At 38.7% G+C, this 20,275-nt stretch overlaps 1 protein-coding gene across 2 annotated transcripts in view; it reads left to right on the top strand.

Annotated features, from left to right (window-relative positions):
• LRIG3 (leucine rich repeats and immunoglobulin like domains 3) overlaps positions 1–20,275 on the top strand; it is a 45,456-nt gene that overhangs the window by 14,356 nt on the left and 10,825 nt on the right. For both annotated transcript variants that reach the window (XM_081309683.1, XM_081309682.1), the window contains exons 4-11: positions 12,146–12,277; positions 13,148–13,291; positions 14,331–14,474; positions 14,807–14,950; positions 15,339–15,482; positions 16,375–16,455; positions 17,695–17,766; positions 19,820–19,891. In XM_081309683.1, the coding sequence (XP_081165809.1) occupies positions 12,146–12,277; positions 13,148–13,291; positions 14,331–14,474; positions 14,807–14,950; positions 15,339–15,482; positions 16,375–16,455; positions 17,695–17,766; positions 19,820–19,891 (933 nt within the window). The remainder of the gene's footprint in view (positions 1–12,145; positions 12,278–13,147; positions 13,292–14,330; positions 14,475–14,806; positions 14,951–15,338; positions 15,483–16,374; positions 16,456–17,694; positions 17,767–19,819; positions 19,892–20,275) is intronic.

Here is a 20,275-nt window from a genome sequence, read left to right as displayed (position 1 = left end):
TGGATTTCATCCCCAAGTATATGCTGCCCTGTTGTAGATGAATGGGCGGAGTCTTCTTTGCTTGTCAGACTCTGCCTCTTAGGGCTACAGCCTTCACTAGCTCAGAGAAGCCACATACTGTTGTGCTTAATGGAAATAAGTCACGGAATGCAGGTCTTACAAAATAAACACATAAGGATCTTAATACGATAAGTAGTATTCTTTCATTGAATTTTAAAGTGTTTATATATAACTTGCACTTAAAAGAGAGTTTACTGTTCACCGAGTTGTATTTGTGACAAACACTCTTCAGTTTATCTTCACATGTAATCTCAAACTGGTCCCCAGAATACAAACTTACTAGGTGTTTGAAAACAGCTGTATTTGAAACATAAATTCGTGATCCTTACATGGCTCTCTAGGTCCTTCAGTGGTCCCCTACTGCTCTTAAGTCAAGAGCACAGTCCTTCTCAAGATATAGAATACTGTGCATCCTCTTTTCCCTTTGAACCTTCTCTAGAGTCATTGCTGTGTCCCAGGCAGGCCAGGATATGCTGCCCTAGGTTCCTGTGGTATGCTTTTCCCCGTCTAGAGTACCCACCCTCCCTTCACCCTTCATAGATAAGACTTGTGTCACTTTTGCATTTTTATATCTTCTCTGTTATAACAATGTACCTTGTTATTGTATAAATAATCATATTTTCAGTTATGTATTTGTGGAGTCTTAAATGTCTTTCCCTCACCAAAATGGAACTTCACAAAAGTTGATATCCCATCTGTTTTTGTCCCCATTACTACCCTGGCATGTAGCACAGTGCCTGGCACACATAGACACTCAGTATATGTTTTTTGGTTAGATGGATGAATGAATGGATGACCTAGTCCAAATTCATATACATAGTAAGCTTTTCTATTCCAACTTTTCCATGTACCAAAAATTTTTTTTCATTCATAAAACTTGGTTTTTCCAAAGTAACATCAATTCTAGATCGATGGAATGACTCACTGATCAGCTTTTTTTTTTTTTTTTGGTTTTCCAGTGTTGCTTCTTGAAGGCCATAACATTGACTCCTACTCCTTGAACTTAACCTTCCAGTATATCTTGCATCAGAAACTTCTATATTATCAGTGTTTATCCTGAATCTGAATCATTTTCTCAGTCTCTCCCCCACCTTCGTACCAGCCATTTACATTGCTGCTTTGAAGTATCAGGTACAGCTTCTTCTAAGAGACTTCCCTCTTTGCCGAATGAGGCTTGTTCTGCCAAGACAGACACAACAATAAAGTGAGAGGCAGTAGCTTTTCATGATTAGGGTGGCAAGATTCAACATGTGTCTCTATTCTGGTCTAGTTACTTTTCCTTCTTCTCTTCCTTATTATAGTTTCTCTGATGGCTTCCACAGGCCAGAAGTTTGGGGCTCTGGTTGGGTAGAGACCAAAACAATCAGACTTCTAACCAATACCATCTCTTCTTTCTTTGGCTGAAAGTTCCTTAAGTACTAAATTCAAAACATGAAAGGAAAGGCAATTGTAAATATAAACACCTCCTTTCTAGCACTTATCAGCCCTTGTCTGCTGTCTCCCTCCCTCTTTGTGTAGCTTTCTCAGGCAGATAGAGCAGCCTCTAGAGTAAGGTGGAAGATAAATTGACATAGTAGGATAGAATTCCTGCTGCAAGTACTGTAAAACATAGGATAAGTCTGGTACACATTTGTGGACTGTCAATTTTATTGTGCATGAACAAGTTTGACCATTTTAATAGCAAATAAATACATTATGGAATAACATCAAAAATGGGCACTTTTTTTAAAAAATATGATGCTTTTGAATTTGATCACTGATCACTGTCTGATCCCCCAAAGGGCAATGGCCTTGTACTCTTCAAAGATGAAAGGATGCTGATGGACTCAAGGTAATTGTCAACTAATTGTGTAAAATCTGTCTTTGTCTTTCGCTATGCACATGTAAGTATCAAAGAAACGGTGGAAGGAATTAAAGTTTGCTAAATGATAAAACTGTTACAACGCCATTTTCATTGGTTCAAAGTGTCTATGGGCAGTCTTGTAACTTGGAATTAGAAGAGACATTTATCTCTGTGGAGAAATCCCTGGAAGAGAGGTTATAGGACCTCCCTCCCTTGAGGGGACAAAGCTCATTCCTGGTGAGGCTCCTTTCCCATTGGCTGATTCTGTAGCTCTGATTGCCAGGACTTTTGTAAATTAAGCTGAGCTCTGCTCTTGTGCAGATTCTGACTGCTCTCCTAAGCTCTGTGTGGTGGGGAAAACAATTTCCTTCTATTTTTGGCATCATAGTACTTACATATCTTAAAATACAAGGTTTTCTCAAAGCCCTTTCTCCTGGCTCAGATTCTCAGGCCATTTCTTGCATAGTATGGGGTCTCAACTGTCTATTAGCACTTTCTGTGGTGGAGGAAATCCCTAGAGCTTCATGCCCCTCTCTGAAGATAAAGACAAGGGATCACTGTGAGCTCACCAGCCTGTATGATCATACCACCACACTTTCTGTCCTATTTACAAGGACAAGTTAAATACTTGGGTGAAATCAAGAAAATCTATGCTAGTGATGTTTCTGGTTCATTGTTCTGTGAGCCATATTGGAAAATAAAATGAAATGAATTTAGCCTGATGTGTTCATACTGAATTAATGCTCTGTATGCCTGTTTATTAATTTGAGGTTCAGAATAGTGATGCAGTATTTTCTCATTTGTACTATCATCTCAAGTGAATGTTCTTTATATAGACTAAATTTTTTTGTTAAATTACCTTGCAAAAGTCTGAGTCAAATGACTTTTCAGTGAGAAACAAATTACAGTAAATTTTTTGAGGGAAGAGTTTGCTTATTTGGGGATTTAAAGTGAAACTGGTGTTATTGATGGATTGAATTGCTTGCTGGTAGAGACTTCCTGTTAAGCATGGTGGGCTGAGTGCATTCATGTTACTCTGCTCCTTCCTGCACCCCATTAAAATGAAAGTAAAAGAATTGAAAAAGAAGGGTTATACCAACAGGAACAAAGAGAAAATAGAGAACAAAGAGAGGACACAGTCGAAATAAAAAATGCCATAAAAATTTTGCAAGCAGATGGATAAATTACAACTGACTTAGAAGGAGAAAGCAGCTGATTTCCCCAAAACACAGGCATTTTATTTATTTATTTATTTTTTTAGTATACTGCAGATCCTCAGAATGGTTCTGGAATTCAGAACCTATAAAGGTGAGGTGCAGAACAGAATTGAAAATAGAGAATTAGTTAATAGTCTTTTACAAGAAGTATTCAGACTTCCCTTCACATTCCTACTCCAGAACGCAGAGCCCTTTCCCTAGCACAAAAGACTGGAAGTTTACTTTCATGAAAACTGGAATAGAAAGAAAGTCTCTGGAATTCAGGTAGGGATTGTGCACACCCTCTTTGGAAATCAGCAATGTTAAGTCACTCCCGAATACTGAAGGTGACACCCATGCTCTCAACTTAATTCCCAGATAGCCTTCCCAGATGACAAGAGATGTGCTCCCCCCCCCCCCACCACCAACTGAAGACTGAGGATTCAAGAGGGAAGACCCACAGAAAGTGACATGTGAACATACCACAGTCACCAGTGCAGAGACTCACTGCTTAGCAAGCCCATGTCACATGCAGCCCTCACTAAGCTGCTTAGTGCTCCTTTTTATCAAATCTGAGTGAATGGCCATTGGTCAGCAGACATCCGAAGGGGTTTCTAACAACAAAGTCAGAGTCTGAAACAGCAAAATGGAGTCAGAGGCAGTGGGAAAAGGGTACTTAAGAACAAATGTGATATCTTTGGAGCGAGAAGAGAAGATGCTAAATCCACAAAACCAGAAGCATGGAAAAAAATAAAAAAAGGAATATTCAGCAAGTTAGCTGAAAATAGAATTTAAGAATGCAATAAAAAAAAAACAATGTAGCAAGGCAATAGAAGTGTCAGGAAAAAGTTGAAAAAAATTTGTCAGAAAGAAAAACCCAAGGACCAAGGGATGGAAAACAGGAGAAGAAAAAGTGAGCAAGTGGGAGGATTAGAAGACAAAGGAAGTCTTCACACCTCCCTAGATCAAAGTCATTGATAGAAATAGAAGGGAAGAAATTTTCGAAGAGAAAAGAAAGTTTCCCATACTGGAGGGGTCATTTGTCTAGATTGAAAGGGTCTGCTAAGCGTCAGCACTCTGAAAAGAAGGAAAAAACCTACAGTAAACTATGTTTTCAGAATACTTGGGGTAAAACAGGTTCTGGGATGGGGTGTGGGAAGCATATATGCAGATCTCTAGGATTGACAGTGGTTCTGTAAGTGTCCTCCTGGCAGCATTTGTATCCCCTGGGAACTTAAAAGAAATGCAGACTCTTGAGCCCCTCCCCACACTCAGTGAAACGGAAACCCCAGAATTGTTGGCTGCTCAACAACCTGTGCTTCAAGAAGCCCCTCCAGTTCTGATGTGTACTGCCATTTGAGGCCCCTGGCTCATCAAACTGCATCCGGGAGTGCTGTGATAGAACAAAATGGTGCCTTCTCTGTACTAAAAGGGTTGCTGATTTAATCTCAGTGCACACCTGAACTGTCAGCCTATAAAGAATTGTGTGTGTGTGTGTGTGTGTGTGGTGGGGGTACCAAAAAGCTTGTATACTTGGTTTCTGAGGAAACTACTGGAAGATGTGACCCAGGAAAATGAGGGATTAAACCAATAAAGATGAGAACTAATCTTCAAGTGATGGGACACCAGTGTAGGGGAGAGGTGAGATAAATCCTCCCAAAGGGAGGGTAGCTTCTAGAAGAGGCTACAGTTTTTACATCATGCAGTTGTGTCTAGTAAATCTGGTGATATCCAGTGCTTACTTAGAATCTCAGTTCATTCGGTGTGGAAGAGATCATTCCATTTTCTTCCTTTTAACAGAGGAGAAAATCAAGATTCAGAGAATATAGTAGATCAAGACATGAAACTGAGAATCGAATCAAAATGCCCTCTCTAGGTAACCGTACTGGAGATCTTACTTTTAATAGTTAGATTCATGTAGGGAACCACTGTTTTTGTGTTTACTTTTTTGACTGGCAGCTATAGTGGACATAATATTTCCTGATGAGCATAAGCATCTTGAACACATGGATGTATGCATCAATGCTTATGGGCCAATCTAAAGCCAATCTGAAGTTTTTGGACTAGTCAGGATTGTCTCCTTCAGGGTCTTGAACCCATTCATTTTATCCTGAGTTTTGGGGCTCTAAAAACAAATTAGAGGTTCTCTCCACTCACAAGTAAATCAGAGATAGTGGAGACACTCAAACAGGTGAACCATACCAGTGGTCTGTCATGTGAAAATGGCTGGGGAAGGCCTCTACCTCAAAATAGGGAGAACTTAAAAATATTTTTAATCAAAGGAGAGCTTCTTATTGTACATAAATTATTTCAGATTAAAATATCTTTGGTAATTATCTTCTTTATCATCCTGTTGTCTTCTAGGATTTGCTTGTAAATTTCTGTTTACACAGAGGACTAAGTTGAATTTACATTTGTTGATCAAAGAAGGGTTATTTTGTATGTGGTATGATTTTTTTTTTCATTTTTAACATGTGTTCTAACTGGCACATGAATAGGGTCCTGATTTTGTAGGACCTGAGTATTAAAATACTGTGTTGTAGCCATCTTTATCCTGTTTGTGATCCAAGAGATAATTACATTTCATGTTGACCTGGCTTTGAGCTGAAAGAACTGAGTCTTTGCTCCTTACACCATGGCTCAGTTGCTGGTTAGCATCATTAGTCCTTAATCAAGAATCTGTCTCCTTGCAGAAGTTTCCTCAGTTGGCTTTATTCTTTGATCCCACACTACTGGTGAACCAGTCCAAACATGTGTTCTTTTAATGAAACTTCTTAATTATCTTTTTAGAAAAGAGATGAGCAGAGACAGTTTATTTTTATCTGTATGGGAAAGGTTCTTTGCTTGCCAAATTTTTCTGTTAAAAGAAGCCTGGTATTATGGGATGATAGTTATTCCAGCCAAAGTAGTTTTCAGGGAGCCTTAAGGATACCATTTTTTTTTAATGCTGTAGTGTTAGACCTTAATGTATTTGCAAAATGTGGTATTTTCCTTAACAACTTATAACTTCTTTATAAATGGTGCTAAGCCGGTTGCTTGCAAATTATACGTAGAAATCAGGATTTCCTTGACTCAGCCAGACCATACCAGTCAATACATTTAATATGCTTACATGATAGTTATTTGTATGGAATGGATGAGGTTAAGCAATTCTTAGTTGCAATAACTAAATTGGAATTAAGGGGTAGGGTTAGATTGGTACATTATAAGAAGTGAGAACATTGCAAATGTATAAAAATTGATTTCAAATTAACTCCATGCACACATCCTCTCCAAGTGGAAGATGCCATAGTGTACACATGTATATACCTTCTTTCTTTTTTTTGGGGGGGGGGTGGGTTCTGGGAATTGAACTCAGGGGCATTTAACCACTGAGCCATATCTCCAGCCCCTGTTTGTATTTTTAGAGACAGGGTCTGAGTTGCTTCACGCCTCGCTAAATTGTTGAGGCTGGCTTTGAATTCTTGATTCTCCTTCCTTAACCTCCTGAGCTGCTGGGATTATAGGCGTGCACCACCACACTGTCTCATACCTTCTTCATACAAGATTGTATGTCTATACACCTCACAACTGCAAGATCTTGAGCTGTCTGTGCAATAGGTGGGAGACTGTTGAAACTGTCATTAAGAAGCTAGAGCTTGATTGATTCAGAAAATTCAGTGTGAAAAAATCTGATATTCTGCTTCCTCACCAACAAAAACTATCTCCTCCCGGGGGTCTCCTTTTAAACTTCAGAAATAAAATAGCACTATTTATTTATATTCACTTAAGTCTGTACAAGTGCTTTTGAGACACTTCTGCTTCCTGATGATTACAGTGAGTCAAAAAGTGGTCCTGTTACTAGCTTCTTCAGTTATATTTTACCTTTATTAGTTTAGTCCAGGTTTGCATTCAGAGCTAGTGAAATGAGCGCATTTCTAATATATGAGAATAACACAATTCATTTTCCTAATGATCATATTGTAATGCTGGAATTGGGCTGGTCTGATCAGTAGCATCTTACACCTGAGTAAGAGGGAGATGCTAGTCTGCCCCACATGCCTTAGAAGGCCTCAAACCAAAACAACAGAAACAACTAAAAATGTAGAACACAATGGTAAAGAATAGAGTTAATGGCAACTCTGGACCTTAGTCCCAAGGACAGAGCTACAGATCTTAAAAAAAAAAAAAAAAAAACTAGGCCTATGTGCAGGGGAGAAGAGCTCAGGAAACTGGAAGAGTGGTCCCCACCCCAGAGCCTGTGTCTAGTTAGGCCACCACCCTGGTGCTAGCATAGTCTCTGTGTCCACCACATCAAGTTAGGAGCCTCCTCAGGAGGATCACAAGTTCAAAGCCAGCCTTAACAATTTAGTGAGGCTGTAATACAGCAACTTAGCGAGGCCTTATCTCAAAATAAAAAATAAATATTAAGGGCTAGGGATGTGGCCCAGTGGTTAAAGCACCTCTGGGTTCAATCCTCTGACCAAAAAAAAAAAAAAAAACCCACAAAAATTAGGAGCCTTCTACATGGTGCCCCTGCACCTGTTCTTGTCTGTCCTTCATCCAGTCTTTATACCCATGACTGCCAGAGCAGCCACTGTGTAGCACATGTGACCCCACTATTAGAAATGCTTTGGCTTCTCCTCACAGCTGATCTTGAGATAGAGGCTAAATGCCTGACATGGTTTCCAGGGCCTTGCTTGATCTACTCTTTCTTCTCTTCTCGGCCAACTCATTCTTGAGCTTCATATTTCTCCAGTATCTAGCCGGGAACTCCGAACTCCAGCCATCGAGACATTTTTTTTTCATTTCCTCAAAGAAAAGACGCCTTGCTTCACTTTCACTGCCGCCAAGCTAACCCCTCATCCTTCAGGTCTTAGCATAGTTCCCCTGGCAAGTTTTGTGACCCATGCCCACCCTCACTCTTCCCACTGCTCTTGAGGAGTCTGCCCTCTCTATTTGCTCTGCTCCCTCTTCCTTTCACAGCGCTTACCACACTATTGACCTCTCCTGTTTGCCTGTTCTCTCCCCTAGACTTCAGGCTTGGTGGGGTAAAGGCATCTCCATCCTGGTTAATAGATAGGTTTCCCTGTAGCCCTACATCATCAGACAGCAGTGGGGTACCCACATCTGCCTCCACATTTTAAAAAGGTATTTGGCAAAGCTGGTCGAAAGATGGAATTGGCAAGAGAATGAAGCCATTATTATTGAACCTAAGAAGCCAAGGCTGAAATATCTGGGACTCCTCTTTTTCCCGTGGCCTTAGAAGCCTGAAGGAACCTTCTGCTTCCCCCCACAACCATGCCCCCAGTTCTGTTTGTCCACAGGGATTAATTATACTTCATCTCAGTAATGATTTGACTGTGGAACTCCCTGTACTCTAAACAGAGAAGACCAAAATATTTCTAGTCTCTTAGGTGGGTTTGCATGAACCTAAAGCACCTTTCAGTGCTTATAGTACCATGTTCTGATTTTTTGAACAATGGAAAGATGGTATTTCTACGTGGCTTAAATAACAGAAAAAGTATTGACACAGTTTTATTTTTGTTCAGGTGTTGCACACATCCTGCCAAAAATATTAATTAACTGCAATGCTTTTTACTATGTTGATCGACTTTGGCATTTATCCATATTTGAAGAAAAATGAAAGCTGGAGCTGAATTGAATCTTTGTCTCCTAGAAGTGGCTATTTTGACCCACTCTGTGATATAAACTTATTTTGGAAGTTTCAGATGATAGAAATTTTTTTAATCTAATTTTTTTAACTGTAATCTTGCTTTTTTACCTTTCTTTCATGATATAAAGCAAGTTTTTTTTAGGAGGGGGTTTGTTTTGTGTTTTAAACTGGTACATATCAGGTGGTTATTTGCCAGTTACTTTAAGTGCTAATAAGAAACTGGCATTTGGATTTAATTCAGTTCCATTAGGACAGATTTAAATTTTTGTGATACAGGGGCTATTATCCTGGCAGTTGTAAGGGATTTTTGTGCTGGGGCGCAGAGCTGACAAAGACTGTACTGTGCATGCTCCATCTATAACTGAGCACTTTCACACTGCAATTTAGGAGGTGTGCAGTTCAGGAAATTGCTGGCTTTGGCTGGAGTATACTTTTACTGCAAGGAAAATTTTATTCGTCACTCAAGTAATTGGCAGTTTTAATACCTTGTTCATAATTGCCTTATAAACAAACGAATATATAAACCAAAGATTGTATGGTCTGTTATCTTGTAGCCTTGTTTGACCAGGGTGATAGACACCTGTGAGTCTCGCTCTCCCTCCCCTGAAACCCTAATTTGCTCTATTTATTGCAAAAATCTCTGGCTAAGTGTTTTTTTTCTTTTGTTTTTAAATACTGTGTAAGTGTAGCTATACTAGACCCAGACAGCCTGGGGGCCAAAACCAGATGCAGATTTATGAAAGGAGATGTAGCTAGGGACAGAGCAAGGTCTGGAGAGAAGGGGCACTTGGACATTTCAGGGTTACTGCACTCTTGGTGGGAGGACATCCTGATAATGCAAACATTGGTTTATGTATTTTAGAAAAAATTTGTGTGCCCCAAAAGTGTGGTTTTGTTTAACCCACACACCCTGACCCTGAAGGCCTGTGGCTTGTCCCTTGGATTGATTCCATCTCCGGGACCTAGAAATTGACTAATTGTCTTTCTTGCATTACCCTTTACCTCACAACTAGATCAAGGAGTTAACGCACTGGCGAATCCAGATGTGGGAAATGGTCAAAATCAGAGGTCATGGCTGACTTGATTCTAAACAAATTCTGGAAGACTTTATGGGAATCTGAGGGGTTTGCTAATTTGTGATTTGTACACAGAACTGCTAATACTTTTTGTTTTTAACTTTGTTGTTAATTGCCAAGTTCAGCTCTTAAAATATGTATTTCTAGGCTTGTATAGGATTACTTTTTAAAAAATGGAGTTAAATTCTCTGTTGGCTTGGATTTTTAAAGATCAAAAATGACATAAAAGTCATTTGCTGTGGGGTTTAGCAATATTTTGAGAAGTTGTGTTAGTTTTTTGTTTAAATACATAACTTAGGGCCTGTTTTCTCCTCCTTATTGTTCTTTATTATGGAGAAAATAGCGCCTGACATTTGCACATAATCAGGAATACAACCTTCTAACTCCAGAGGGTCAAGTGTAAACGGGAGAGGTCCTGTTCTAGGGCATTTGTGAGTGTTGGCACGGTGAAGGCTTGGTGAACCAGGTGGAGTCCTATGTTCACTTCAAGCCTTCTGGCTTCAACTTCTGTTGAGCAGTTTTGCAAGGTGAAACATTTTAGATCTTTCTGAAGGTACATCTCCAGTAAGAATTTAATTGCCAAAATATCTTTGATACTCTGAATTCTTTGAGACAAGCCTTCAGGAATTGCTTTGGGACCAATTTAGACTTATGCTCTGAGATGGCTTAGAAATACTCAGCTTGTTACATGAAAAGCCCTGATTTTTAAATTTTAAAACCATCTATTATATCTCTATCAGAGAAATTATTTTATGATTAAATAGCATAGTATATGAGAAGTGTTTGGCATAGGACTTGACCCCTATTCTTTGCTCAACACTACTAGATTTCATACACATTCCAGGGTAGAGATAAAGATATATGTCTGCTTCTAATAAACTTGCAATATGGCAAAGAAGACCAGCTATGGACATACTATGTCAGAATGCAGTATAGGATTTGGTGAATATAAGTAAGTGCTATACCTAACTCAGGAAACTTCTGAGGTTGGGAGATGCCTGAGACATATACTAATACAGAAGAACTTAATAAACTCAGAGTGTTATAGAATCCAGCTATTGATAAAGGAGATACAGATATGAGATATATCTTCTAAGTTTTCTTGTTAAGTAAAGATTAACTGCAGACCAAAGAAATACAAGGTGTGATCTTTGTAACAGCTCTGCCTACAACATACAGATAGTTTCACCATTCCTTGGGTTGTAAAGAGAAGACCTTCTCATGATTTGTAGGAGGGCTCTTATCTTCCCAACTTTTCTGCTTTGATATGTTAATCCCCCCCCCCCCCAGATGACCAAGCTACCTGGCAGTGGAGATGACTTGCATGTCTGTTCGATTCCTGTTTTCTAACAAAATTGCCATTTAGCTGAATTTCCCGTTGGGACCGGTAGTATTGATGTCCTTTTAAGAAGTTTGACTTGGCCTCTTTTTATTTTATTGGTTTGTTTTCCTGTTTTTCCCGCCATGTAAAGTCCAGTAACATTATCAGAACTGTCCACGATGGTGGGACAGAACTGTGAGTTTTGTCCCTTTTGATAGCTACTGCCTACTGTAACCAAGGAACTAAATTCTAACATTTAATTGACTACAATTTAAAGAGCCATATGTGACTAGTGGCTCCTGGGTTGTGCATCTTGGTTTAGACTGTTAATGTCAAACCTGTCTTAACCTAACTGCCCAGGGATTAGACTAGTATGATCTTACATAATATTTTTATTGAAAGTATTGAAAGCCCTGGAACATCTCTACTGGCATTGAAACTTTGGCAATGCTTGAAACTTGCTGTTGCTAAAAGGAAAAAAAACATCTTTCCAGAATGGTTTTTAAAAAAGCCCCATTCTCATGAGTATTTGAAATTCATTGGCACCTGTAGTGTGGGTACTTGGCAAGAGAAGAATTAGATTATAAATCAGGAAGAAGAAATGGGAAATAATTTCATCAGTGCTTATATCCCTCTTGATACTAGGACTTTCACTTACCATGTAAGAAGATGAAGAAGAACTATTTTGAAAAATAGCATGTTGTCTTAAGTGGATAGTGCTTAGACAGCTACTGCCAAATAGTATCAGACTTATAGGAATGTGTTTCATATGTTCTAATATGATATGATTTAAGATTCAGTGAATAAATTAAAGTGGTTGTGGAATTACTGTTTAACTTTCAAAAGTACTGTTTTAATCACCGTTGCATATTTTTTAAGAACAAGTTAGGAACAGAGAAGATTCTTCTTTCTTCAGCAGAAATAGGAAATATGTTTCTCCTTTCATTTTTTTGTACCATTAAACCAGTTATCTCTGCTGTCTTTTAATTCCAGAGCTGGAAATAGGATTGCAGAGATATTACCTGAACATCTGAAACAATTTCAGTCCCTTGAAACTTTGGATCTAAGCAGCAACAATATTTCGGAACTTAAAACTGCATTTCCACCCCTTCAACTCAAATATCTGTAAGTGAAGTTTTATCTACCAAAAGTTTTTATCTCCAATGAAAATATCATGTTATAATGAAAAAAAAAAAGATACAACAAACACTGCCTAACTACTGATGGATCAAAAAATATAACTTTCTTATTGATTTGAGATTTGTGGTAACCTCAATCTCCATTTTATTCTGACACTTTGGGATTATCTTTGACTATATAAAAAATTGTGTTAAAATGTTTCTTTAAAAAAAAATCAAAGTTAAACTTTGCTGGTTTTTTTTCCATTTTGTTTTGTGTTTTTGTTATTGTTTTTTTTAGGGGGGTTGTTTGTTTGTTTATTTATTTTGGTACTGGGGATTAAATCCAGGGCCACTTAAACACTAAGCCACATCCCCAGTCCTTTTTATATTTTATTTTGAGACAGGGTTTCACAAGTTGCTGAGGTTGGCTTTGAACTTGCGATCCTCCTGCCTCAGCCTCCCCAGCTGCTGGGATTATAGGCTTGTGCCACTGTGCCTGGCTTGCTGTGTTTTAATTAATAAATGAATGTCACAAAAGTAGAGGCTTATCTTAACAGATTTTTGTAACATTCAAGCCTCCCACTCTTTTCCCAGCAATACATGTGATATTCTTGTTATTTGCTTATGGATTTGAGTGTTGGGATTGAACCCAAGACCTCACAAATGCCATGCATGCATTTACCCCCTGAGCTATACCCCCCAGCCCATGTGTATGAATCTTCACATCAACATTTGTCTACAAGGACCTAAGGGTAATTATTGTAAATATCCATTGAATGTTAGGCTCTCTGGAGATTCTTTATAATGCACGGTTGCATGCACTTAAACTCCCAGAGAAACCAGAAAGAGCAGCTCATCCTCAAACGTTCAACAGGTATATCAACAGCAACCGAGTCACATGCATGGAACCTGGGTATTTTGACAATTTGGCCAACACACTCTTGGTGTTGAAGCTGAACAGGAACCGAATCTCAACTATTCCACCCAAGATGTTTAAACTGCCCCAGCTGCAACACCTGTAAGTCCAGTGTCCTCTTGGATACTGTTTCCCTCACCTCCTCCAAATCCTGATGTCTGTATTCCAAACTTCACACTCTGGTAAAAGGCATTTTGAAGCAAGCACATGGCCACCTTTCCTCTGAGAGCTGGGGTTGTAGAATCTTTGAATTGGGAGGATCCTTAGTCATCACCCACTACCAGCTGCTGCCTGATAAGACACTGTAGATTGATAATGAAGGAGGGAACAGTGTTATCATTGAATGGCCTCCTTACAAAGGTGCCATTGTGGCACCAAAGAAATCATGGGGCTCCCAACAGCTGCGGTTTATGAGAATAATGCCGACAACTCCAGGAGGCCCCGATAGCTTAAGAGGCTGTAAAGAACTGTCTTGTTAATAATGGGAGAATGATCTGTGAACAGGCTCCTGCAGTAGTGGTTTTCAGCCTTGGCTGCACATTACAGAGACTTGGGGAGCTTTTAAAAATCCCAGCACCCAGGCCACGCCCTAGACCAATTACATTAAAACCTCTGGGAGTAAGAGCCAGGCTTCAGTAACTTTTAAAACTCCCCAGGTGGTTCCAGTGTGCAGCCAAGATTGAGAACTACATACAGCCTTAAAAGAAATAATTAAACCTAAAAAGTCAGGGAAGAGAGTAACCAATTTTGTAAGCAGACGGAGCAGGATACTATTGAAGGCCCTGATCCTGAAAAGACCTCACGTTTTAGTGGAATGTTTAATGTCCTCATTCTGGATCATTTAAAAACAAATATTAATTGATATGCTTCTATGCTGAGTGGACTGTGGTTTAGAAACTCAAGTGCAGTCTGGTTTCAATATTTTATTATTCCAAAAATACATCACATATTTCAGACAGAAATTCACTCACTGCTAATAAACTGAAATTCCTCTCAGTAAAAATGTTTAGAAATTTAAAACGTTCTATGTAATTTAACACTGACTGGGTTAAATATATTGTAGTAATGACACATTTTATTACTCCCTCCAGAATTTAATTGTCATATAAGCTAACCGTTTAATTTGTCATATCCAATGCAGTGAACTGAACCGAAACAAGATTAAAAATGTAGACGGACTCTCATTCCAAGGGCTTAGTGCTCTGAAGTCTCTGAAAATGCAAAGGAACGGAGTAACAAAACTTATGGATGGAGCTTTTTGGGGCCTCAGCAACATGGAAATCTTGTAAGTGTGGGTTCCCACAGTTCCCACTCAGCGAGCAAGAAGGTAGAACACCCAGTAGTTCCCACTTGAAATACCGTGTTAAAATCTCATAGTGCACAATCTTATTTATAATTTACTATTGAGTTTTGTTTCAGGTAATCTGGTTGAAAATTCCTAAGCACATAAACCTATAAGAAAGATTTTAGAGTATTTTCTGCCAATATCTTCTGATAGCAAGAGCTAAATATCTATTAAATAATAGGAATGTGTCCTCGGATGGAATCATTTGTCCCCTTAGAAGAGACTCAATAATGAACTTTGGATTCTGCCTTTGATTCTTCTTATAAATGTAGGCAGCTGGACCACAACAACCTAACAGAGATTACCAAAGGCTGGCTTTATGGCTTGCTGATGCTGCAGGAACTTCATCTCAGCCAGAATGCCATCAACAGGATCAGCCCTGATGCCTGGGAGTTCTGCCAGAAACTCAGTGAGCTGTGAGTTGCCTTTTATTCTCAGGTTTGAGAGCAGGGATCATGCCAGAGCATGAGCTTCTTACCACTGATCTGTGAAATTTTCATAACAAAGTTTCCAAGGTGACAGATTTTTTTTTTCCACATGCAACCTCGTCCTTATATTTATTGTTGTGATAAGTTGAAGCCAACTCTGCTGTTTCGTGGTGCATGGGCAAAAGTAATCATGGTTCTTTTGTTGTTTTTTTTAATTATTGGGAATAAAAATAATGTTTACCCTGAGTATTGTTGAGGTCAGATTTTAAAATAAGGATTGTCATAGTTACATTTATTACCTGTCCGTCAGGAAGCAAATCGTCATGTTGAATGGAAAAGTCAAAGCCATTTTCTAAAATTCCTTTTTTCTTTATAGGGACCTAACTTTCAACCACTTATCGAGGTTAGATGATTCAAGCTTCCTTGGCCTCAGCCTACTAAACACATTGCACATTGGGAACAACAAAGTCAGCTACATCGCTGACTGTGCCTTCCGGGGGCTTTCCAGTTTAAAGACTTTGTAAGTTACACTTTCTGCTTTCGGTACATGAACCTAATTGGTTCCTAAATGCGCCCACTTTTCTCCCAGCAGATTTCCTTTGTTGTCAAGGAAATGTGTACAGCCTCAAAAGTAGCATCTTAATCTTTCCCAGAACAGTTTGATTAAAATGGATCCATTTTATCCACATGTGTTTCATAAAGGGATTCAAAGGACAGTGATCAGATTTTTTGGGTGATTATGGTTAGCCGTCTCAGGATCTCCAGGAAGTTGATAACTGCCGAAGAGGGACACAGTTTTAAATCCACTAACTTTTCTTTATAAAATGCAGATTAAAAATTACCCAGAGCAAAAAGATAGACAAAGGGCAGTGGAGGATGATGCCTGCTTCTCTTGCCAGTTACATCTACAACCTGATAGCTGTCCTAAGAGAAAGAAAAGAGAGTTGAATTAATTGACCTTTGAAAAATCTCTCAGATATTAATTTAACATTGTGCAATGGGCTTTTGATTTTTGCGCTGTCAGAAATTTGTGCTCTGTTCCCTGTTTGAAGCATTACATAATTGAAAGATGCTGTATGCTTTGGCGAACTCCTGCTTGTGTGGTTGGAACTGTGGTTTTAAAGTTTAATGCAGTTTTCAGACTCTTCAAGTTTTCAGAATTTAGTCATCTTGATACAGGAATTAATAAGGCCAGAGTCAGCTATCTGGATTTGGGGCAGAAACTTAAAATGTAGTTTGAGGGAAGAGTATAGACTATGAGAGGTGCCTTGGGAAGCAAAGAGTTTATGATTTTGAAAGGGGTGGAGATGATAGGGGGAATTATGAGGAATTTGTTACAAAGGGCATGCCACCTGGGTGGTGATCTTGGGTTTCTGAAGCATCTCTCTAAAGATAATGCTCTTTTTAATTAGGGACCTGAAGAACAATGAGATTTCATGGACTATTGAAGACATGAATGGTGCTTTCTCTGGGCTTGACAAACTGAGACGCCTGTGAGTATTATTTGCCTCATAATTTGGCTCAGTCTTTGACTTAAAATTTTTGTCTTAATTGAAGTCAGTTCCACAAATTAACACTGTAAAGAGATTATAAGTTGATGTATAATCCTGTTGCTACCCTGTATCATTTCCCCCAAATGAGTGTTCTACAAGATGTGTATATAATAATTAGCTTTTGTTCCTTGGATAAAAGGGGAAAAAAATTTAACATTTAAGGTGTACAATTGATCTCAATGTCTACTAATATATAACTACATTTTTAATTATTTTCACTGCTTAGACTTTGGGAATTATCATTGGGTAAAAGTAGGCATACTTACTGTTAGTCAGCTTTTTATTGCTGTGACCAAAATAACCCTGACGAGCAATTCAGAGTAGGGAAAGATTATTTGGGGTGCATGGTTTCAGAGGTTGAGTCCATGGATGGCCAACTCCATTGCTCTGGGCCTGAGAAGATGCAGAGGGGGTGGAGGAGTGCTGCCCAGCTCATAGCAATCAGGAAACAGAGAGGGCATGCAGGAGCAAAGGAGCCAGGGATAGATAGGGTTTAATCCCCAAGCGTACTCTCTCAGTGACCTGCCTACAGTTTTTACCCAATATTAAATTATTAATCCGTCAAGCAGATTAATCCACTGATAAAGATCCAGTCATTTCACCTGTGAACATCACTGCACTGCCACCTGAGCAATTCAGAGGATATCTCATGGCCAAACCATAACACTAACGTGAACATTTAAACCCTATGTGTTACATTCTACTCACATGAATTTTCAAACAAAGTGATCTAGTGATTAATACTGCAGAAGGTCCCCAAAATACAGAATGAAAACACATTTAACCATAAAACGTTCTTACAGATGGCCAAAATTTGTTTTAAGCCGACTATGAAGATATCCAAAGAGGAGGGGAAGAAGAAAACTTCCACTATTGTGTGCTTTATCTGAAAGAATTTCCTTAAAATAAAGTTCCTTCCTATTCCTAAAAAGACCAAAAAGCAGTGCTTTAATGTCACCATCAGAGTAACTTCTTATTTTTAGCTTTAGTGTTGAATGCTTTGACAATCATATTATACAATGAATATAGTTTTTAAGATATATCGTTGAATTGATGAAAATATACTTGCTCACAAATGACTGAAAGAGCAATTGTTTTTATGAGAGTTCCACCAGCAGAGTGGCTTTTTGTAATTAACTGTTCTGTTCTCTGATTATTCCTGCCTACCCACCCTCCCAGAATACTCCAGGGGAACCGGATCCGGTCTATTACCAAAAAAGCCTTCACTGGCCTGGATGCATTAGAACATCTGTGAGTAGATGGAATTAAGTTACCTTAAAGGTAGTCTGAGGTGTTTCTTGAAAGATAAAACAAACTAGAGTGCAATTTTGTTGTCATTCTCCCAGGACCACAAATGTGTTTATATATCTATCTTTCTACCTGCCTATTTGCTTGCCTATTGATCTGTCTGCTGGTGTGCATGTCTGTGTTTTCCTATACATTTAAGGACATTGCTCTACTTCATTCTTGGATTTTCTTCACTTTTCTTAAGTAATGATACATTTAATTAAAAAAAAAAAAACCTACCTATTATGTGCTTAATGCATGCTGGACATGGTGAGATGTATTTGTATATGGTCTCATTCAACCCTTATGAGGATATTATTCAGTAGCTCCTATTATCTTTAAGTTCAACAGAAGTCCTAGAAGTTCATTAATTCCACTGGACAATTAAGACAATGAACTGCATTTTGAAGAGCAAAAATCCAGTTCTCCTTAATCCCCAAGAATAGCGTTGGAGATCTTAACACATGTTCAGAATATTTTTGTTGGTTTTGTTTAGTATAAAATGTGTAGCCATCTCCCCATTCCTCATTCTCCTTCATTATTGACCCATAACTTAGCAACTGGCAAAGGTAGGACTCAAGGCAGGGCTCTCTCCTCCTTCATGGAGTCCTGGCCTCCCTCTGCCTTTGCCTGCCTAATCTCTACCTCTCTTCAGGAACCTCCCAGCACACATTCTTGAAATAAGATTTAGGGGTTCAGAATTTTCAGCCATGAGGAAAGAAAAGCTGGCTGGTATTGAGAGGAATCCAAACCTGCCTGTACACTGTGTTATTACTAACTGAACCCACCAACTGCTCATACCCAGGGGTATATACATTTTACAATTGTACAGTAAAATGGTAACATAATATATAATGTGTCTATTAAGAAATGCTTATAACCAAAATTTTTAATATCTATGAACTTGAACAAAATAAGTTGTTTAAAATATGCATTTGGCTTATATACTCATTAGGACCATACGTAAAAAGCAAAGATTTCAGTGTTATCTCTACGCCACCTTGTAGTCATTTTTTGACTCTACCTGTTAATTTGAGAGAGATTTGGATTGCTAGCCCTGCCGCCAGTGCAGCAGAGAAAACTGTAGAAGAATGATTCTGCAAAGCTGAGTTCTGGAAGGTTGGGCTAGTATTGCTGAACTTATTGAAACAGATTATTTTCAAAGGAAAACTAGCCAAAAGGGTTTGTCATTTGGCCCATTCCATTTCTGGGAAAGTAGAATTAGTGGATCAGTGAAGTATTAACCTCTGCTTCAATTTTCTTTAACCTTCTTTGACTCTCCCAGCCTCTTTCCCTAGCCATGTCTGGCACCTTGTTTCTTTGTCTTCTTTTGCCACTCGTCTCATTCAAAATGCCTTCTGCATACTCTGACCTCCGTAAAGAAAAACAGTAGCAATCATTGTGGCCGATATGTTAATTCAAACTATTTATAAGTGCTAGTTAAAAATAAAACCAGCCCAGAAGATTCTCTTTATGTTTTGAATGTCCTACCTGGAGTGTTTGTTTTAACAAGTACATCTTGTCTGAATAGCTTACTGCTCTTATGTGAGTGAGCTGTGTTTGGCAGAACTGGGCTGGTGGGGGCAATGCCTCCCTCTTCTGAGTTATTCTAGAATTGAAAACAATAATATGTGTGCATCACTAAACAAAGTACAGGTCATAGAAAATGTTCTCTAAATGATGGTTTTAGAACACATAATTATGAGGAGTTTTGTTTGTGTATTTAAAAAATTCAGGTTACTAATTAGAATAATGAAAAGTACAATAAAATAATATAGCAGAACATCTCAGGCCCTTAGGAGCCAAATAACCTGGTGGTGACAGAAAGTACCTCTTACCATCACAGAGGCTTATAACACACACGTCCTCTTCCTCAGTCCCATGCTTTGTAATAGATTCTTCTAGGATCGCCCCCTTCTTGCATTTCAGTATAGAGGATTTGCTTGGTGAATGGGATGGGCAGTGTTTTGCCCAATGACCCAAAATGACCATGGTGTGTTTGATTTGGTTCTTTCAGAGACCTGAGTGACAATGCGATTATGTCATTACAAGGAAATGCATTTTCACAAATGAAGAAACTTCAACAACTGTAAGCTTTTCTTTTCCTTCCAAGAGCCTCAAGTAAATCATAGCAAGGACAGCTGTCCTGTAATGTGTCATCCCAGCTGATGTGTCTATAAAGTGACTAGCACTTTCCTAACGTGACTTCATTTTTATACTGGAAAAGGAATTGATTTTTTGCTTTCTTTGTTGCAATGAGGAATTTCTTTTTCTTTCTGTTTTGAATTTGCAACTTAAATTTGTGGTACCAAATGGAGTATGGTGCTTAAATATAGTGGCAGTGTTTTAGTAGTAAGGAATTTCGATACATCAGCACTTCTGCTTCAGTCAGACAATAAGAATAGGGACAGGAAAAAAGAAAAACCAGGGTAGGTAAACTTGCATTTTAAGATAGACTATGGAATATTTATAA

The sequence above is a fragment of the Spermophilus citellus genome (assembly GCF_964194105.1).
Source record: "Spermophilus citellus genome assembly, chromosome: 10".
NCBI lineage: Eukaryota > Metazoa > Chordata > Mammalia > Rodentia > Sciuridae > Spermophilus > Spermophilus citellus.
The sequence above is the reverse complement of the archived record's forward strand: the minus strand, read 5'-3'. Positions and strand labels throughout refer to the sequence as shown.